This window comes from Hemiscyllium ocellatum, chromosome 20, assembly GCF_020745735.1.
Source record: "Hemiscyllium ocellatum isolate sHemOce1 chromosome 20, sHemOce1.pat.X.cur, whole genome shotgun sequence".
NCBI lineage: Eukaryota > Metazoa > Chordata > Chondrichthyes > Orectolobiformes > Hemiscylliidae > Hemiscyllium > Hemiscyllium ocellatum.
In genome coordinates, this window is record NC_083420.1 from 22,825,353 (window position 1) to 22,841,551 (window position 16,199).

Genomic DNA, 16,199 nt, shown 5'->3' on the forward strand with positions numbered 1-16,199 from the left:
TTTGGCTAATGCAGAGCGTAAATACACCTAGATAGAGAAGGAAGGTTTGGCAGTCATATTTGGAGTCAGGAAGTTCTATCAATACCTTTACACATGTAAATTTGTAGTAATAACAGATCACAAACCCTTGCTAGGTCTTCTTAAAGAGGTCAAGGCAATGCCGTCCATAGCTTCAGACTGAATTCGGTGATGGGCTCGTATACTAAGTGCGTATAATTACAAGTTGGAACACTGTCCCGAAGGTCTTGTAGCAAACGTGGATGCATTGAGCCACCTCCTACTAGTAGAAAGAGCAATTCTTTCTACCAGTCAAATTTTCTCCCAGGGAAGGGAGGGGTGAAACAACATCAGAAATACCAGTTCTGGACACAACTCCGCTAAGCAAGAGAGTGAGTTTACTTCAGGGGACAAGATGTGGTGGAGGAACCACCGGAATGGCCCTGCAAGAGACATAGTCAACACGAGATCAGGGCCGATGATGTATAAAGTTTGGGTAGGTGTGGCAGTCCTGAACAAGGATGTAGACCATATACATGCTGAAAACTTGTAAATGGTGTGGGAGCAAAATGTTCCCAGCTCCTTGACTGCGTATCTGACTGCTCCAGAACTCACTGGATCTCCCTCTTTGTCAAGCGTTGAACATACCTTAGAATCTGAGATGGACATAGCAGATATCATTGCTTCTATGTCTTTACCATCTGAAGAGGTGAATGAATTTCTTCCAAGATGCTCCAGGTGCAAAAGGCAAACAACTGTGCATTAACACACCGCCTGTGTCAGAGGCAGAGTTCGAGGAACCTGACCCAGTGTTAAAACAGCCTTGGAGGCGCTACCAAAAATAAACTGGCCTATGCCCTCAGACTCGGAAGGGGATTGATGTAATGACTGCAATGAGGTCAGCCAGGTAGACCTCATAGAATGAATTCCCTGAATACGGCTGTTAATCTGGTCCAATCAGGGAGCTGACAGATAAATACAGGAGCGTTAGACCTCCTGTTGACTCTGAGAGTTAGCTCTGAGGGGGCTGGATCAGTGTCAAGGGCTCTGTATATAAATAAGGGGTGATTTGGTGATGGGATACTGGCCTTTGTGGAGTAATTTCAGATCTTAACTAGTGTCATTCTAAGATGAATTTGTTGAGAAATCAAATAAGAATCATCTTGCTCTCCAGTGACACCCATTGGTCACAGACCTCTTCTGGCTCCTAGTCCATTTATGTCTCATAAGTGAACATTCTTATCCTTGTTTAAATCCTGTTCTGGCTTCCCTCCCCTCCCATCTCTGTAGCTTCATCCTAGCTGTAGGACCCTCTGAGATATTTATCTTCCACCAATTGTGCAACACTCACTTTCTTTGGTTCCTGACTCTTTAGCAAGTGCAACGGAGATGTTAATATTAACAGTTTATGTTTCTCCTTAGCCTCAGTGGAGCTGACTCGAGAATTTTGCCAGAGACTAGATAACCTTGTAGGACCTCAGCTCACTCTCTTGGCGTCGGACATCTGTGAACAATTTAATACAAACAAGAGGCTGTCAGCGTGAGTATAAACAGACCTCTGTTGGTAAAACAGAGCACTGGATGTCCTGGCTAATATTTAGTCCTTAACCAATATCAGTAAAACACTATCTGGTCATTATCACATTCCTGCTTGTGGGAGCTTGCTATGTACAAATTGGTTGCAGCATTTTCTGCTTTCTAATTTCGATCACATTTCATAAAAATTACTTAACCAGCTGCGGAGCACGTTGGGATGTTCCAAGGTCAGGAAAGGTGCTATATAAACATGAGCTCTTTCTGCCTTGTTCCCATATTCCTTTATTCATTCTTTTGCTTCAGTTGCCTCCCTAAACTATTTTTAGAAGTTGACTTGATCACTGTTTTAGTCACTCATTTTAGGAAAGTATTTTCCAGCCTTCTAGTCCTCAGTATCAAAGAACTTTCTCCTGCTCTCTGGCTTAAATCTCTGACATTTACATATTGATGTAAACATTTTGATTACCTTCTAAACCCATCCAATACTGTTTTTGAAATATCGATATCTACATTAGAACACCAGCTGTGTTTCAAGACATTGGCTATAACTGCTGTGAAATCTCCTGGTGATGGGGAACACATTATGAATGCAAGTTTTTAAAACTTTCTATCCTATCATAATGTTAAACGTTGCTTTCAAAGCCCCAAGCCCATCCTTAATCTACTTGTTCATCAAGTTTGTATTTCCTCACACCAAGCAGCTTCCTCATGAATCTGCACATAGCCTTCTCTACTGCATCAACATCCTGCTACTGTGCAGACCTGAAAATGACATGCAGTACTTTAGCTGTAGATTTCCATAGTATTTATAGCAGAGAAACAGGACATCCAGTTCAGTCAGTCCATGGTGATGTTTATACTGCACACGAGCACCTCCCATCCTTTTCATCTAATTTGTTAGCTAAATTCTCTTTTGCCTTCTCCACACGATTAAGAATTACTGCTAATGTAAAGGCCAATGTGGCTGCTTTGACTCGTTTCCCTGTTGTGATATGTAGTTTTATATAATTGTGACACTGAATTGAGACTGGCCATTTGCACCCAGTGACTCATCATGGAAAACAGTATTTTTTTTTAAAATGACTTCTGTAGGCTGTAAGAAATTTCAAGTATTATAGATGAATCAATACCATTTGTTATTCCTAAACATGGGTGTTGTGTGTAGATAGCTGGATTACATGTGGCTAGAATTTCATTTTAAAATTAATGAATGTTAAATGCATGCAGTTTGCTCATCAGAATAGAGATTTGTAGATGGGGCTCTGTAGCTTTGAGGTTCATTGTGTGATGTATCAGTTTAAGGCTTTTTGCATATTCTGTCATCATGAAAATCTGATAAAACAGGATTTAAAGAAGTTATATTAGGAAACCCAGTGGTCCTTCTTGCTGATTAAAGTTTAATAGCTCCTGGTGAAGCTCAATACAATAAAATACTTGTATTAGTGCGAGCAAGAATTGACAATACAAACCAGGAACATATCACAGGACAAGGACCTTCCGGTTCAGTCTGTGAACAGTTGATCGTCAAAACAATTAATTTAATAAGATGCGCCTCTTGTTACTCGATATCCAAGATCAGCCATATTGTTAATTAATTTTTAACTGTGGTGCAACTGAATATGAAACGGATGCCAATTTACTTACTTTTGATGATTACGTCATTATATCTGCTGAGTCTAATACTTCAATGCAATACACAATTTTAAGTGTCCTACAGTAGGTTAGAGCACTTACCTGATGTACTGAAAACAAAAAATGCTGGAGATTACAGTTAGTCAGGTAGCACCAATAGACGGAAAGCAAACTAGCGTTTCAAGTCTAGATGACTTTTTTCAGTACAGATTCCAGCATCTGCAGTAATTTGCTTCTACTTATTTGATGTAGTTGCCTTTAATGCATTGATATAGCTCGCTGATCCCTCACTAAGTTTTTTTTTAAAAGTAACACTCTATCCTTCTGTGACACCATTAAAGAATAATAGTGTTGCCTTGACATGCACACATACCTGCTAAACATTCCCTTGAGGAGGGGATTCTCACCTCATTATATTCTCTCACCACCCCTACATTACAGTGCAATATAAGGGATGTCCCATAAGTGATATAACGTGACTGCATGTTGTTGGTGTTGCTGCATCTCATTTATTTCCACTGACCTCTAAGTGAGTTAGCAAACTGATAATCAGTTCCCATTGCTTCTGTGTTAGTATCCCATAGGCTGCACAATGCCAGGGATGTACAGAAAAGCATTCCTTCCACCAAAGAGATCAGCAATTGGTAGCCATTTCAGAAGCGGGTACAGATGTTGCACAATATAATTGAAGGAAGTTATGAATTGGGGAATAGAGAGCATAGCTGCAAATGTGTTGCTGGTCAAAGCACAGCAGGTTAGGCAGCATCTCAGGAATAGAGAATTCGACGTTTCGAGCATAAGCCCTTCATCATGAAGGGCTTATGCTCGAAACGTCGAATTCTCTATTCCTGAGATGCTGCCTAACCTGCTGTGCTTTGACCAGCAACACATTTGCAGCTGTGATCTCCAGCATCTGCAGACCTCATTTTTTACTCGAATAGAGAGCATAGACTTGACCAACAGGATATGAAATTAATATTTAATCAATTTACTTCAGAGCTTTGCTGTAAGTTGTACTTACAATGTCACAGTTTGTGCTGGCATTTTTCTCTCACCGATGTAAATTTTTTGTCACCATTCCCTGTTCAATTTTCCTTTGTCAATTATCACGATATGTTTGTTACCTCTTTTCATTAGGTAGCTCTGTGAAACATTTTTGAAGACCACCCCCCAGTTTCTCCTCCATCTTGGAAATGAAAACATAAAACTTCACATTCATATTTGTTAAAAATGTATGGTACTTTTGGAATTGCTGTTGAATAATGTAAGGGAAACATGAGAGCTACACTTAAATTCGCATTAATTCAACTTTGGTATGTTTCCCTCTCTTTCAGACCTGAAAAGGAACCTCAATTCAAGTTTATTTACTTCAATCACATGAATCTGGCTGAGAAAACAACCATTCATATGCGGAAAACAGCCAGCATGTCCCTAACCTCAGTCCACACTGACCTAATGAAGATCCTGGGGGACATTAATAGTGATTTCTCAAGGTACTGTCTCGATGTTGAAAGAGTTAGATTTTTTTCATGATGAGTGATTAGTTAGTAAGCTTTATTTCGTTTTACTTGATTTGCTTGTTGTGATTTGCACAGAGCTGAAGAGGATGAAGAAATCATCGTCAAGGCAATGACCGATTACTGGGTGGTTGGCAAAAAGTCTGACCAGCGGGAACTTTACGTAATCTTGAGCCAGAAGAATGCAAATCTGATTGAAGTTAATGGTGAGTGTTTTGAAGTTCCTTCAATTGAATCTTCTAATCTTCCCTAGATTTACAAAAATAATACCAGAAACAAGATTTTATAATGTTTCATAAAGATTCTTGGGCTGGGAACATTGATGTAGAAAGGAGAATGCTGGCCTGATTGAGGTCTTCAAGATTGTAGAGAGGATATTTCAACTTGTGGGTGAGCTGATGATTAGGGCAAAAGCAGAATATCATCATTAAGGATTCAATAGGGAATGCAGGACATACATGGAAAAATAGGGAAATACTGTAACTACAAGAGTTAACTTAAATGGATGGAAATTCTGCAGTGAGCATTTCAGTTCTTAACTCCCCAATATGTATCCACAAGTCAGGAATGTGATGGAATAATTTCCAGTTCCCTGAATGGATACAACTCCAGCAACTCTGAAGAAGCTCAGCACCATTTGGGAAAAAGCAGCCCATTGATCAGAATATCCAGAACCTTAAACAATCACTCCTTCAGACCAGTGTGTAATGTCAACAAGGTGCACTTGCTGTAACTTATCCAGCCTCATTCAAGGACACCACAAACCCCACAAGAAGGACAAGGGTAGTCAAGGCATGGAAATACCATCAAACAACATATTACATGTCATCATTCTTTCCCAGTCAACGGGGGAAAATGTCCTCAGACTCCCTTAGCATCACTGTAGATGTGCCTAATCCACATGGAATGCAGTGGAGAACATCACCACCTTCTGAAAGGCAATTCGCAATGTGTACAAGCTTCCCAATGATGATCACATCTTATGAATAAATGCTTAAAATAGAAAATGCAAAGTTCCTATCACAAAGACTGGTTGAGGTGTCTTTAAGGGAAGCTGGATGAAGGGGAAATTAATAGAGAGATATGTTCACAGTCGGATGAAGAGGGGTGGGTGAAGGATTGCATAACTGAATGACCTGTTTAAGTCTGTCACTTTTATGTGACATATTTGTAAAAGATGACATTATAGGCAGTGGTTATAAACCAATTGCAATGGGGCGTAGCCAAGCAGGTAGAAGAATCAAAGAGCTGCTGACTAAAGTGCACGTTTTGATGTTTATAGATTAGATTTAGAAGCACACACGACTGAGTGGTTCAAGTACAGCCCTGTTTTAGACTATATTTTCTACACACCAACAACAGAGATTTTTGTTGTAGGGCACATCAACTCAGTACACTGTATGAACTGGGGCTCAGGATGAATGTTGATGTCACCATCCTCTTTAAGGGACGGAGACTTAGGGCTCGCTTTGTCTCGTGTGGGACAGCAAAACCTCTTCTGAGCTGGAAGAGTCTATTTGTAAGTAATAAGAAATAAAAACAGAAAATGCTGGAGCAACTCAACGTCTGGCAACATCTGTGGAGAGTGAAGCAGCGAATTAATGATTTGATTTCACTGATGTCTTCTGAAGAAGCGCGATATCAGACACAAAACATTAACTCTTGTTCTCTCCAAAGATGCTGCCTGACTTGCTGAATTATTTTCTATTTTTATTTCAGTTTTCCAACATTCACAGCATTGTGCTCTCATTTGAGTAGTTAATGAGTGTGAAAGTAACTGATTATAGGTTACATTGATGTGATAGACATGGTTACAGAGACTTTAAGGAGAACCAGATGCTAGGTCTTACTCCATTCAGTGTTCGGTTGCTCTGCCCTTAAATCCATATGAATGATTGCATGTGAATATAGGAGGTATGGTTAGTAGGTTCGCAGATGACACCAAAATTGGTCATTTAGTGGACAGTAAAGAAGGTTGCTTCAATATACAACAGGACCTTGATTAGATGGTGTGAGGACTGATGGGTGGAGTCTTTAGATAAATGTGAGGTACTACATTTTGGTAGGGCAAATCAGGGCAAGACTTACAATTGTAATGGTACCATCCTGGGAAGTGTTGCTGAATAAAGGGACTTCAGAGTGTAGGTTCATACTTCTTTTGAAACCTCAGTTGCAGCTAGATAGGATAGTGAAAAAGGCATTCGGTATTCTTTTTCTTTAGGAGTTAAAAGGTCATGTTGTGACTGTATAAGCTATTTTTGGAATACCACATTTAATTCTGGTCTCATTGTTATAGAAAAGATGTTATTAAGCTTGAAAGGCTTATAACCAATCTACAGGGATATTGCCATGGTTGGAGGGTTTGAGCTATAGAGAGAGGCTAAATAGGTTTTCCTTGCAGCATCGGAAGCTGAGTGATGACCTTAAAGGGGTATATAAAATCATGAGGGACATTTATAGGATGAATAGGAATAGGGTAGTCCACAAATAGAGGACATAGATTTAAGATGAGAGGGGAAAGATTTTAAAAAGGACCTGAGGGGCAATTTTTCACGCAAAATGGGGGTGCATGTGAGGAATGAGCTGCCAGAGGAAGTGATGGAGGCTGGTACAATTACAACATACAAAAGCCATCTGGATGGGTATTTGAATAGGAAGGGTTTAGAGGGATATGGGTCAAATGCTGGCAAATGTGTCTAGATTAAGATATCTGGTTGGCATGAGTGAGTGTCTGTTTTTGTACATTTCTGTCATTCCATATGATCTCATCATGGTCAATGGTGTTTATGGTTGTCCTGTATATAAAAACATTTCAACCCATATAGAACAATATTAAAATTATGTTTAAACACAGGCTGAACTTCTAATCCTGGATTTATCGTAAAGGATTAATTTTACTTTGCCTGAGATGAAATTACATTTAAATGGAAATGAGATTCCGTATAAGTTCTGTTAACATGGCAAAACATTCCTCAGCAAAATTTGGTATCAAGCCACCTAAAAAAAATATTTGGACAGGAAGAAGTAGAAGAGAGGTCAAGAGATAGAAGGAATTCCAGAGCTAAGGGTCTAGAAAGCAGAAGGGTGGAGTGATTTAAATGAGGGATGCAGAAGAAACCAAATGGATTGGAGGAGATTACAGAGATTGGGAATAAGGGCCATAGAAGGGTTTGAAAATAAGGGTGGGAATTTAAAATTTGAGACTTTCCTTGGGCTGGAAATCAAGGTGCGTGGGGTGATGAGTGAGTGGCAGTTGGCCCAAGTCAATCACTTAAGAGGAAATCAACTCTCTTTTGGTATGTGTGGATTGTGTTTGTTATTTACATGCAAGGTAGGTTTCATGTAACAAGAACTAAGTGAAGTGGCAGACTCATGCATTAACTATGGATGCAGTCTAAGATCATATTACTTCTGGTTTTGGTTTCTGTCTTAAACACCACATCTCCTCACAGCCTGACATTCATGCCTCATGCTGTGGTTTTTTTTAAAACAAAATGTTGCCATTTTTATTCTGAGATATCCCATAGTGACGTTGGATTTAACCCCTGCAGTGCCCTCTGACTCATTCTCTTACCCTTTTCCCCTTTTAAGATATTCTTCGAAACCTTGCTGTTTAATCATGCTTTAGGTCACCTGTTCAGACATCTCACAGAGCTCAGTATCCAGTTTTACTTCAGGAGGCTCCTATGAAATGCTTTAGGATTTTTAAAAAGTGTGTTCAAAGTCTTGTATAAATACAGCTGGTTGTCATTTGTATGGGGGATAGTGGAAATTCAGACAGGGATAACTTCATATCTATTAGGGGGCTGGAACAATTTAGCCATTGCCACTTACAATGGGGAAGGTGGGCGGGTCCTCCATCTTCTGCAATCAGTGTGCTGCAGGTGCAGCAGGAGCAAAGATTCCGTATATTCCATTTATAAGCAGGATCAGTACCCAGGCCAACACTGTTGATTTTATGAGGAAAAGTTGGATTGTTGAGGCACAGATTAAAGGATGATCCAATTGTGGTATTTGAGATGATTAGAAGATTAGATAGAGATGAACTATTTTCTCTGGTGAGGTAGGTTCAGAACAACATGGGGCATAACCTTCAAATTGGACCTGCAACACTCAGGGACTAATCACGAAGCACTTCATCACACAAACAACAGTGGAAGTGTGGAACTGTTGCTCCTCCTCCTCCTCCTCTTCCTCCACCACCCCCCTAAAAAAACAGCTGTTGAGGCTATGTTTCAGTTGAGAATTTGAAAACTGAGGTTGATAAGTTAATGTTTGACGTGGGTATTCAGGATAACAGTACTGAGGATAGGCGGGAACAGCCATGACCTAATTGAAGCATGGAACAAACTGGAGGAACTGAAAGGCCACAGGTTAACATTCTCACCCCAGTTCCCATTAATTTCTGTACATCCCAAATTACCAGAAGGATGTGGATGCTTCGGAGAAGGTACAGAAAAGGTTTATCAGGATGTTGCCTGGTATGGGGGATTTTAGCTATGAGGAAAGGTTGGATAGATTGGGTTTGTTTTCACTGGAACTCAGAAGGTTGAGAGGTGACCTGATAGAATTGAAAGTATGAAGCTTTTTCACAGGGTGGGGGAGTCAATTACTAGAGGGACATAGGTTCAAGGTGCATGGGTGGAAATTTTAAAAGAGATGTGTGAGACAAGGTTTTAACACAAAGGGTGGTGAATGTCTGGAATGTGCTGCCAGAGGAGATGGTGGAAGCAGACACAATGACAGCATTCAAGAAGCACCTGGACAAATACATGAATAGTAAGGCATTTTGTAAGCGATGACAGTTTTAGTGGGGAAGGGTAAAATATATCAGTGCAGGCTTGGAGGTCCGAAGGTCCTGTCACTGTGCTGTAGTCTTTTTTTGTTCTTTGCTTCTGTTTCATGAAATGTTCAGTTGTGGGTATGGCAGTGGTTGCAAAGGTCAAATCAAGAAATCTAGATCAGATCAGCTGTGGTTTAGCTAAATAATAGAAGAGAGTGCACTTACAAAATGTGGTCACCCCGGGGTTGGGATGTGTAGAAAGGGGGAGAGAGAGAGAGAGGGCCACCGGACAGTCAAGAAGACATAGGCAGAATCCCCTAAATACACTTCACTCTCTAACCAGGGTCATCTGGGGAGTAAGTGCAGCCAGAGTCAGGTCCATGGCACCATGGGTGACTCAGCTGTGTAGAGGATACACTGACTGGAAGGGCAGCAGTGACAGGAGATTCGATGGTTAGGGAAGTAGACAGACATTTCTGGGGATATGGGTGGGAATGCAGATTTATTTAAAAATGATTCCTGGGAAGTGAACATTGCTGACTGGGCCAGCATTTATTGCCTGTTCCTAAATAGTCTTGAGAAGGTGGTTGGTGAGCTGCCGTCTTGAACTGCTGTAGTGCACGTACTGTAGGTGGACACACAATGCTCTTAGGAAGGGAGTTCCAGAACTTTGACCTATTGGCAGTGAAGGAAGGACAGTATATTACCTAATGAAGGCGATATGTAGCCTGGAGGAGAATTTGCAGCTCATGATGTTCCCAGTATCTGTTGGCTTTATCCTTTGAGATGGAATGCTGGATTTGCAAGATGCTGTCAGATGAATTTGGCGAATTTCTGCAGTGCATCTTGTAGATGGTCCACATTGCTGCTACTGAGCATTGGTGGTAAAGTTACTGCAAGTTTGAGGATGGGATGCCAAACAAGCTGGCTGATTTGTCCTGGATGTTGTCAAGCTTCTTGAGTGTTTTGGACTCATTCTCATCCAGGCAGGTGGATTCCATGACACTCCTGACTTGTACTTAAAGATGGTGGACAGGCTTTGGTTAGTCATTTTCTCGGCTGTAATTTTTATACTTATGTGCTGGGCTCTTGCTTCATTGAATATGGAGATTTTTGTGCAGTCACTTTCAGTGAGTTGTTTGATTGTCCACTACCATTCACAACTGAATGTGGAAAGACTGCAGAGCTTAGATCTGATAGATTGTTGTAGGACTGTTTATCTCTCACTTGTCGCTTATGCTGTTCAGCATAAAAGTAGTCCTGTTTTGTAGCTTCATTATGTTGATACCTCTTTATTTTAGGTATGCCTGGTACTGCTCCTGGCATGCCATCCTGCACCCTTCATTGAGACAGCTTTGAACCCTTAGCTTGGTGGTAATGGTAGAATGGGGGATATGCTGAGCCATGAGATTGCAGATTGTGTTGGAGTATGATTCTGTTGCTGTTGATGAACCACAGCATCTCGTAGATGCCCAGTCTTGATTTGCTATATCTGTTCAGTTGTTCCATTTAGCATGGTGATAGTGTCATATAAAGAATCAAACAGGGCCGTGGTGCAAAATATTACGAACAAGACCAAGAATCTCAAAAAGCCTTAAGGCTTTAATGCACAGAACATTTGCAATAAAGCAGATTAAGTAGTCGTGCAAATAAACATAACCAAGTATGATATAGTGAGGATTATGGAGACACAGTTGCAGAGTGACCAGGAATGGGAACTGAATCATGGGAATTCACCTTTAAGGAAGGGCAAACAAAAAAAAGGAGATAATGTAGTATTGCCGGTTAAAGAGTAAGATTAATACAATAGTGAGGAAGGATATTGGCTCTGGTGAGCAAGAATCTGTGTAGGAAGAGCTTAGAAACACCAAGGGGCAGAAAATGATAGTGGGATTGTACATAAACCCCCTCAAGCTATAGTGTAATGTTGGGGAAGGTTTTAAACAGGAAATTGGAGAGACAAGTGGTGAAGGTACAGATGTAGCTCTGGATGATTTTAATCTGTGCACAGATTGGGCAAATCATATCAGTAATTACACCATAGTGGAGGATTTCCTGGAATGTGTACAGGATAGCTTTCTGGATCAATACACTGAGAAACTAACTACAGAATAGGCCATCCTAAACTGGGTTTTGTGTAATGAGAAAGGAATAATACTTGTGCAAGACCCCTTGAGAAAGAGGGACCATATTATGATTGAATCATAGAGACATAGGTACAGCACAGAAACAGACCCTTTGGTCCAACTTGTCCATGCTGACCAGATATCCTAAATTAATCTAGTCCAAACCCCCTCAACCCTTCCTATTCATATACCCATCCATTTGCCTGTTATGTTGTAATTGTACCAGCCTCTGCCACTTCCTCTGGCAGCTCATTCCATACACGCAACACCCTCTGCATGAAAAAGTTGCCCCTTCAGTCCCTTTAAAATTTTTCCCTTTTTGCCCTAAACCTATGACCTCCCCCTGCCCCTCTCCAGGGAAAAGACCTTGTCAATTAATTCCAATCCATGGCCTTCATGATTTTATCATCCTCTATCAGTTTGTCCCTCAGCCACTGAGGGAAAACAGCCCCAGCCTATTCAGCCTCTCCCTAAAGCTCAAACATTCCAACCCTGGCAACATCTTTATAAATCTTTTCTGAACCCTTTCAAGTTTCACAACATCCTTCTAATAGGAGGGAGACACAGAATCCTTCATTAAGATGGAGAATGACATCATTAATTATGAGACTGGCATCCTGAATCTAAATGAAGGAAACCACAATTGTATGAGGCACAAGCTGGCTGTGATAAATTGGGGAATGTTAGTTAAAGGGACAATAGTTGATAGGCAATGGCAAACATTTAAAGGGCACTTGGAGGAACCGCAACAATTGTTCATTCCTTCCTAACAATAAAACAAAATGGGAAAGTCGGTCGATCATGATTAACCAAGGAAAATAGGGATAGTATTAGATCCAGTGAAGAGACATACAAATTAACCAAAAACACGGCAGACCTGAGAGTTAAAAACAGTTCAGTTTCCAGCAAATGATGACAAAAGGATTGATTTAAGAGGGGCAAAACTGAGTCAGAGTAAGCTTGTGAGGAACATACAAACTGATTGCTAAAGATTCTGTAGGTATGTGAAGGGACAAAAAAATAGTGAAGACAAATAAAGGTCCTTACAGTCCAAAACTGAGGAAGTTATAAAGAGGAACAAAGAGATGGCAGGCCAATAAATACATCCTTTGGTTTTGTCTTCACAGAGGAGGACACAAATATTTTCTTTAAAATGTTGGAGAATGCAAGGTCTAGTGAGAGGGAGGGACTGCAGAAAATCAGTATTTTTAAAAAGTGGTGTTGGGAAAATTAATGGGATTAACCAGCCTGCTGACCGACAGGCTAGAATACCTAAGAAATTGGTCGAGAAATGGTGGATGCATTGGTGGTCATTTTTCAAAATTTTATAGACCTTGGAACAGTTTCTATGATTGGAGGGTAGCTAATGTAACCCCACTCTTTAAAAAGGAGGTAGAAATAAAACATGGAATTGTAGACCAGTCAGCCGAACATCAGTAGTGGGGAAAAATGCTAAAGTTCATTGTAAAAGATTTAATAGCAGAGCAATTGGAAAACAGTGGCCGAATCAGACAAAGTGTGAATTTTCAAAAGGGAAACATGTTTGACAGATCTTCTGGAATTCTTTGAAGATGTCACTGGTAGAGTTGATATGGGGTAGCAAATGGAAGCAGCGTTCAGAGACTAACATGTAAAATTAGTGTATAGGATTGAGGGTAGTGTATTTACATGCTGTCAGCAGAGCCTGAGAATAAACAGATCTGTTTCTGAGTGACTAGTAGGGGTACTCAGTTTTTTGATCTATTCTCAATATATAAAAATGATTTTGATGAAGGACCTAAATTTGAAATCTCCCAAGTTTGCAGATTACATGAAGCTGAATGGGAGGGTGAACTATGAGGAGGATGCAGGAATGCTTTAGTGTGATTTGGACAAGTTGACTGAATGGACAAATGTATGGTAGATGAAGTACAATGTGGATAAATGTGAGGTTATTCACTTTGGTAGCAAAAACAGGAAGGCGGATTATTATCTAGCAGTAGATTAGAAATGGGGAGGATGTAGCAAAGCCTGAATGTCCTTGTACACCAGTTGCTGAAATTGAGCATGCAGGACAGCAGGTGTGAATAAAGCAAATTATATGTTTCCTTCATAGTGAGAGGATTTGAGTAGAGGAGCAGGGATTGTACAGGGCCTTGCTGAGACCATTCCTGGAGTTTTGTGTGCAGTTTTGGACACCTTATCTGAGGAAGGATGTTCTGACTATGGAGGGAGTGCAACAAAGGTTTACAAGACTGATTTTTGGGACACAGGACTGATATATGAAGAGAGACTGGTTGAGGCCAAAACATTGCATGTTTCCAGGGAGTATAGTTCTTAGGGCTAAGGGGATCCAAGATATGGGGAGAAAGTGAGAACAGTTGGATGATAAAGAGCTAAATAGCTTATTCCTGCTCCTATTTAATGTTTCTATGGTTTTACTGTTTCTGTATTATAGTATTAGAACAGAATTGTTGTACTAGACTTCAGAGATTGCTGAGCTGAAGCAGCGTTTAAGCAGTTTCAGCATAGTTAGGCAGTTTTCAAGTGGAGTGCTGGGTGGTTCTAATTATGAGTGAAGGGATGTTGATGATCAGGCCAAACAAACCTAATATTTCCCTTGAGAAAAGGTGGTATTTATGTTGGTAATGGGGATGAGATGAACAGATAGGTGGACACAGAGCCAAGAGAAAGGGGGAAACAAAGTAGGCGCAGGGATTTTGATAGTAAACCACCTACCTGCTCACCACACGCTACTTTCCTCCCCAGCTCCACTCCCACCTCAGTATAAATACCACATGTTTCTAACTGCTATCTGTTCAGAAGGAGGCTCACTGGGCTCAAAATGTTAACTCTCATTCTCTCTCCACATGCTGCCAGGCCTGCTCAGTTCTCCAGCGATTTCTGTTTTTGCTTGTTTCTGTCTCACATCTACAGTTTGTTTTATTTGAGTATTTACCCTACTCTTTTTCTGCCCATGTCTCTCCCTCCAGAGGAAGTTAAGAAACTTTGTGCAACGCAGTTTAGCAACATCTTCTTCTTAGATTAACCATCAAGCTTGCCACCCGTTATGGCTTTGGGTGTGTCACAGACATTCAGGTGAGCGTTGGCACACGCAGTAACTGTACAATGCTGGACACAGCGAGTATCTCGAGCTGTTCACTCTGCCAATGGCTCAGTGCAGCGTCCTCATTGATGCTGCATGTCCTTGGAAGGCAAGACCCCACCTCGATTCACAGACAGCAGATGCTGTTATAGGAAATTTCCATGGAATGTAAGATAATTAGATTTTAAATATTTATGGCAACTGAATTAAAAGAATGTCAACTTTATCATTCCGGTCTGTAATATATAGCAAGCTTGTAAAAAAAAAAATAAATTAACAGTAACATTTGAGTGAGATTTTAACTTCTTTCCAATTGTGTCTGTGTATTTTTTGCTTTATTTATACATTGACCCTCATTTAGGAGGGTTGATCATTGGATATTTTGTAGAAAATTATATTCTCTAACATAAGACAAATGATCTTCCTGTATAAAAGGGCCTTTTTTTAACTTAAAAAGTTGTGAGTTTATGTCTGAAGTAAAACATTTATTTATGAAGTGTTCTGGTGCAGCATTGCTGAGTGTGAGCTCCTGTAGAAATTAGTCTGCAGCTCTGTACTGTGTAATTTGGCTTTTGAGCAAAGCTACATCTAGTACTCTAATATTTGTGGACTTGAATGCTTGAAACAAAATATAATGATAATTTGGAGAATTCATTTATTTTTTAAGAAAATTTAGTCAAGCAATTAAACTGTGTTTATTGGACACTGATCCCACATTTATAGTAACATCTATTATCAAATAGAATTTTCAGAAAGTAGACAGAAAAAATTGCATTATGCAAAAGGTAGTTAACATAAAAGCCTCTTTGATGATAAACGAAAATGGTCCATTGTCACATTTTTTGAAGGCATTTTTTGTGTTCCCTGATCTAAATGGAGTCCATGTAAATCACCTGATAGGGCTTTGCCTCTCCTTCTTCAGTGTTAGTTACAAATTGACACCCCAGTCCTAATTACAGCACTGAAACTTTGTAATGCAATCCTCAAAATGTCATCTTTTTCAATGCCTATCTTGTATACTGCATGCTGTAAATTCTCAGTTTTTTGTTAGAAAGAGAAGTTAGTACAAATTTTGTATCTCAAACTTACATTTTTCACAACAGATAAGTACAGCCATGTACCCGATTAAATTGTATTTTAGTGTTTGAGAATTTGTTTTCCCTACTTCAACATAAAACTAAACGGGTTTGTCTGAGAAAAGGTGCTGATTTATCCATGTAATGATACATATTTTTAAAAAGAAATAAAATCTATCCACATTAACTCAAGACTTTGTTGTATTTCTGTGCTGTGCCGAAACCTATGTGAAATTCAAGATACCAGACACAATAAAAACTACTTTTAGATGTGGAGTGCAATATGGTTTAGCTTCTGGGAAATAAAATCAACTTGCTGTGTTTGATTTGGCTTGTTCATGTTGAATCTCACCAAGGTTTTACGCCTGTTTTGGTTGCCAGTTGCAATTTTCAGTGTTTCCTCAGTTCAATGGCTTTTGCTCAATTTCCAAGTAGGACAGTTTAATG

General features: G+C 40.0%; 1 protein-coding gene across 2 annotated transcripts in view; it reads left to right on the forward strand.

Annotated features, from left to right (window-relative positions):
* ccz1 (CCZ1 homolog, vacuolar protein trafficking and biogenesis associated) overlaps nt 1-15,939 on the forward strand; it is a 50,857-nt gene extending 34,918 nt beyond the window's left edge. For both annotated transcript variants that reach the window (XM_060840197.1, XM_060840198.1), the window contains 4 exons: nt 1,420-1,537; nt 4,500-4,658; nt 4,761-4,888; nt 14,564-15,939. In XM_060840197.1, the coding sequence (XP_060696180.1) occupies nt 1,420-1,537; nt 4,500-4,658; nt 4,761-4,888; nt 14,564-14,619 (461 nt within the window). In that variant the 3' untranslated portion in view covers nt 14,620-15,939. The remainder of the gene's footprint in view (nt 1-1,419; nt 1,538-4,499; nt 4,659-4,760; nt 4,889-14,563) is intronic.
* Nucleotides 15,940-16,199: the final 260 nt, after the last annotated feature.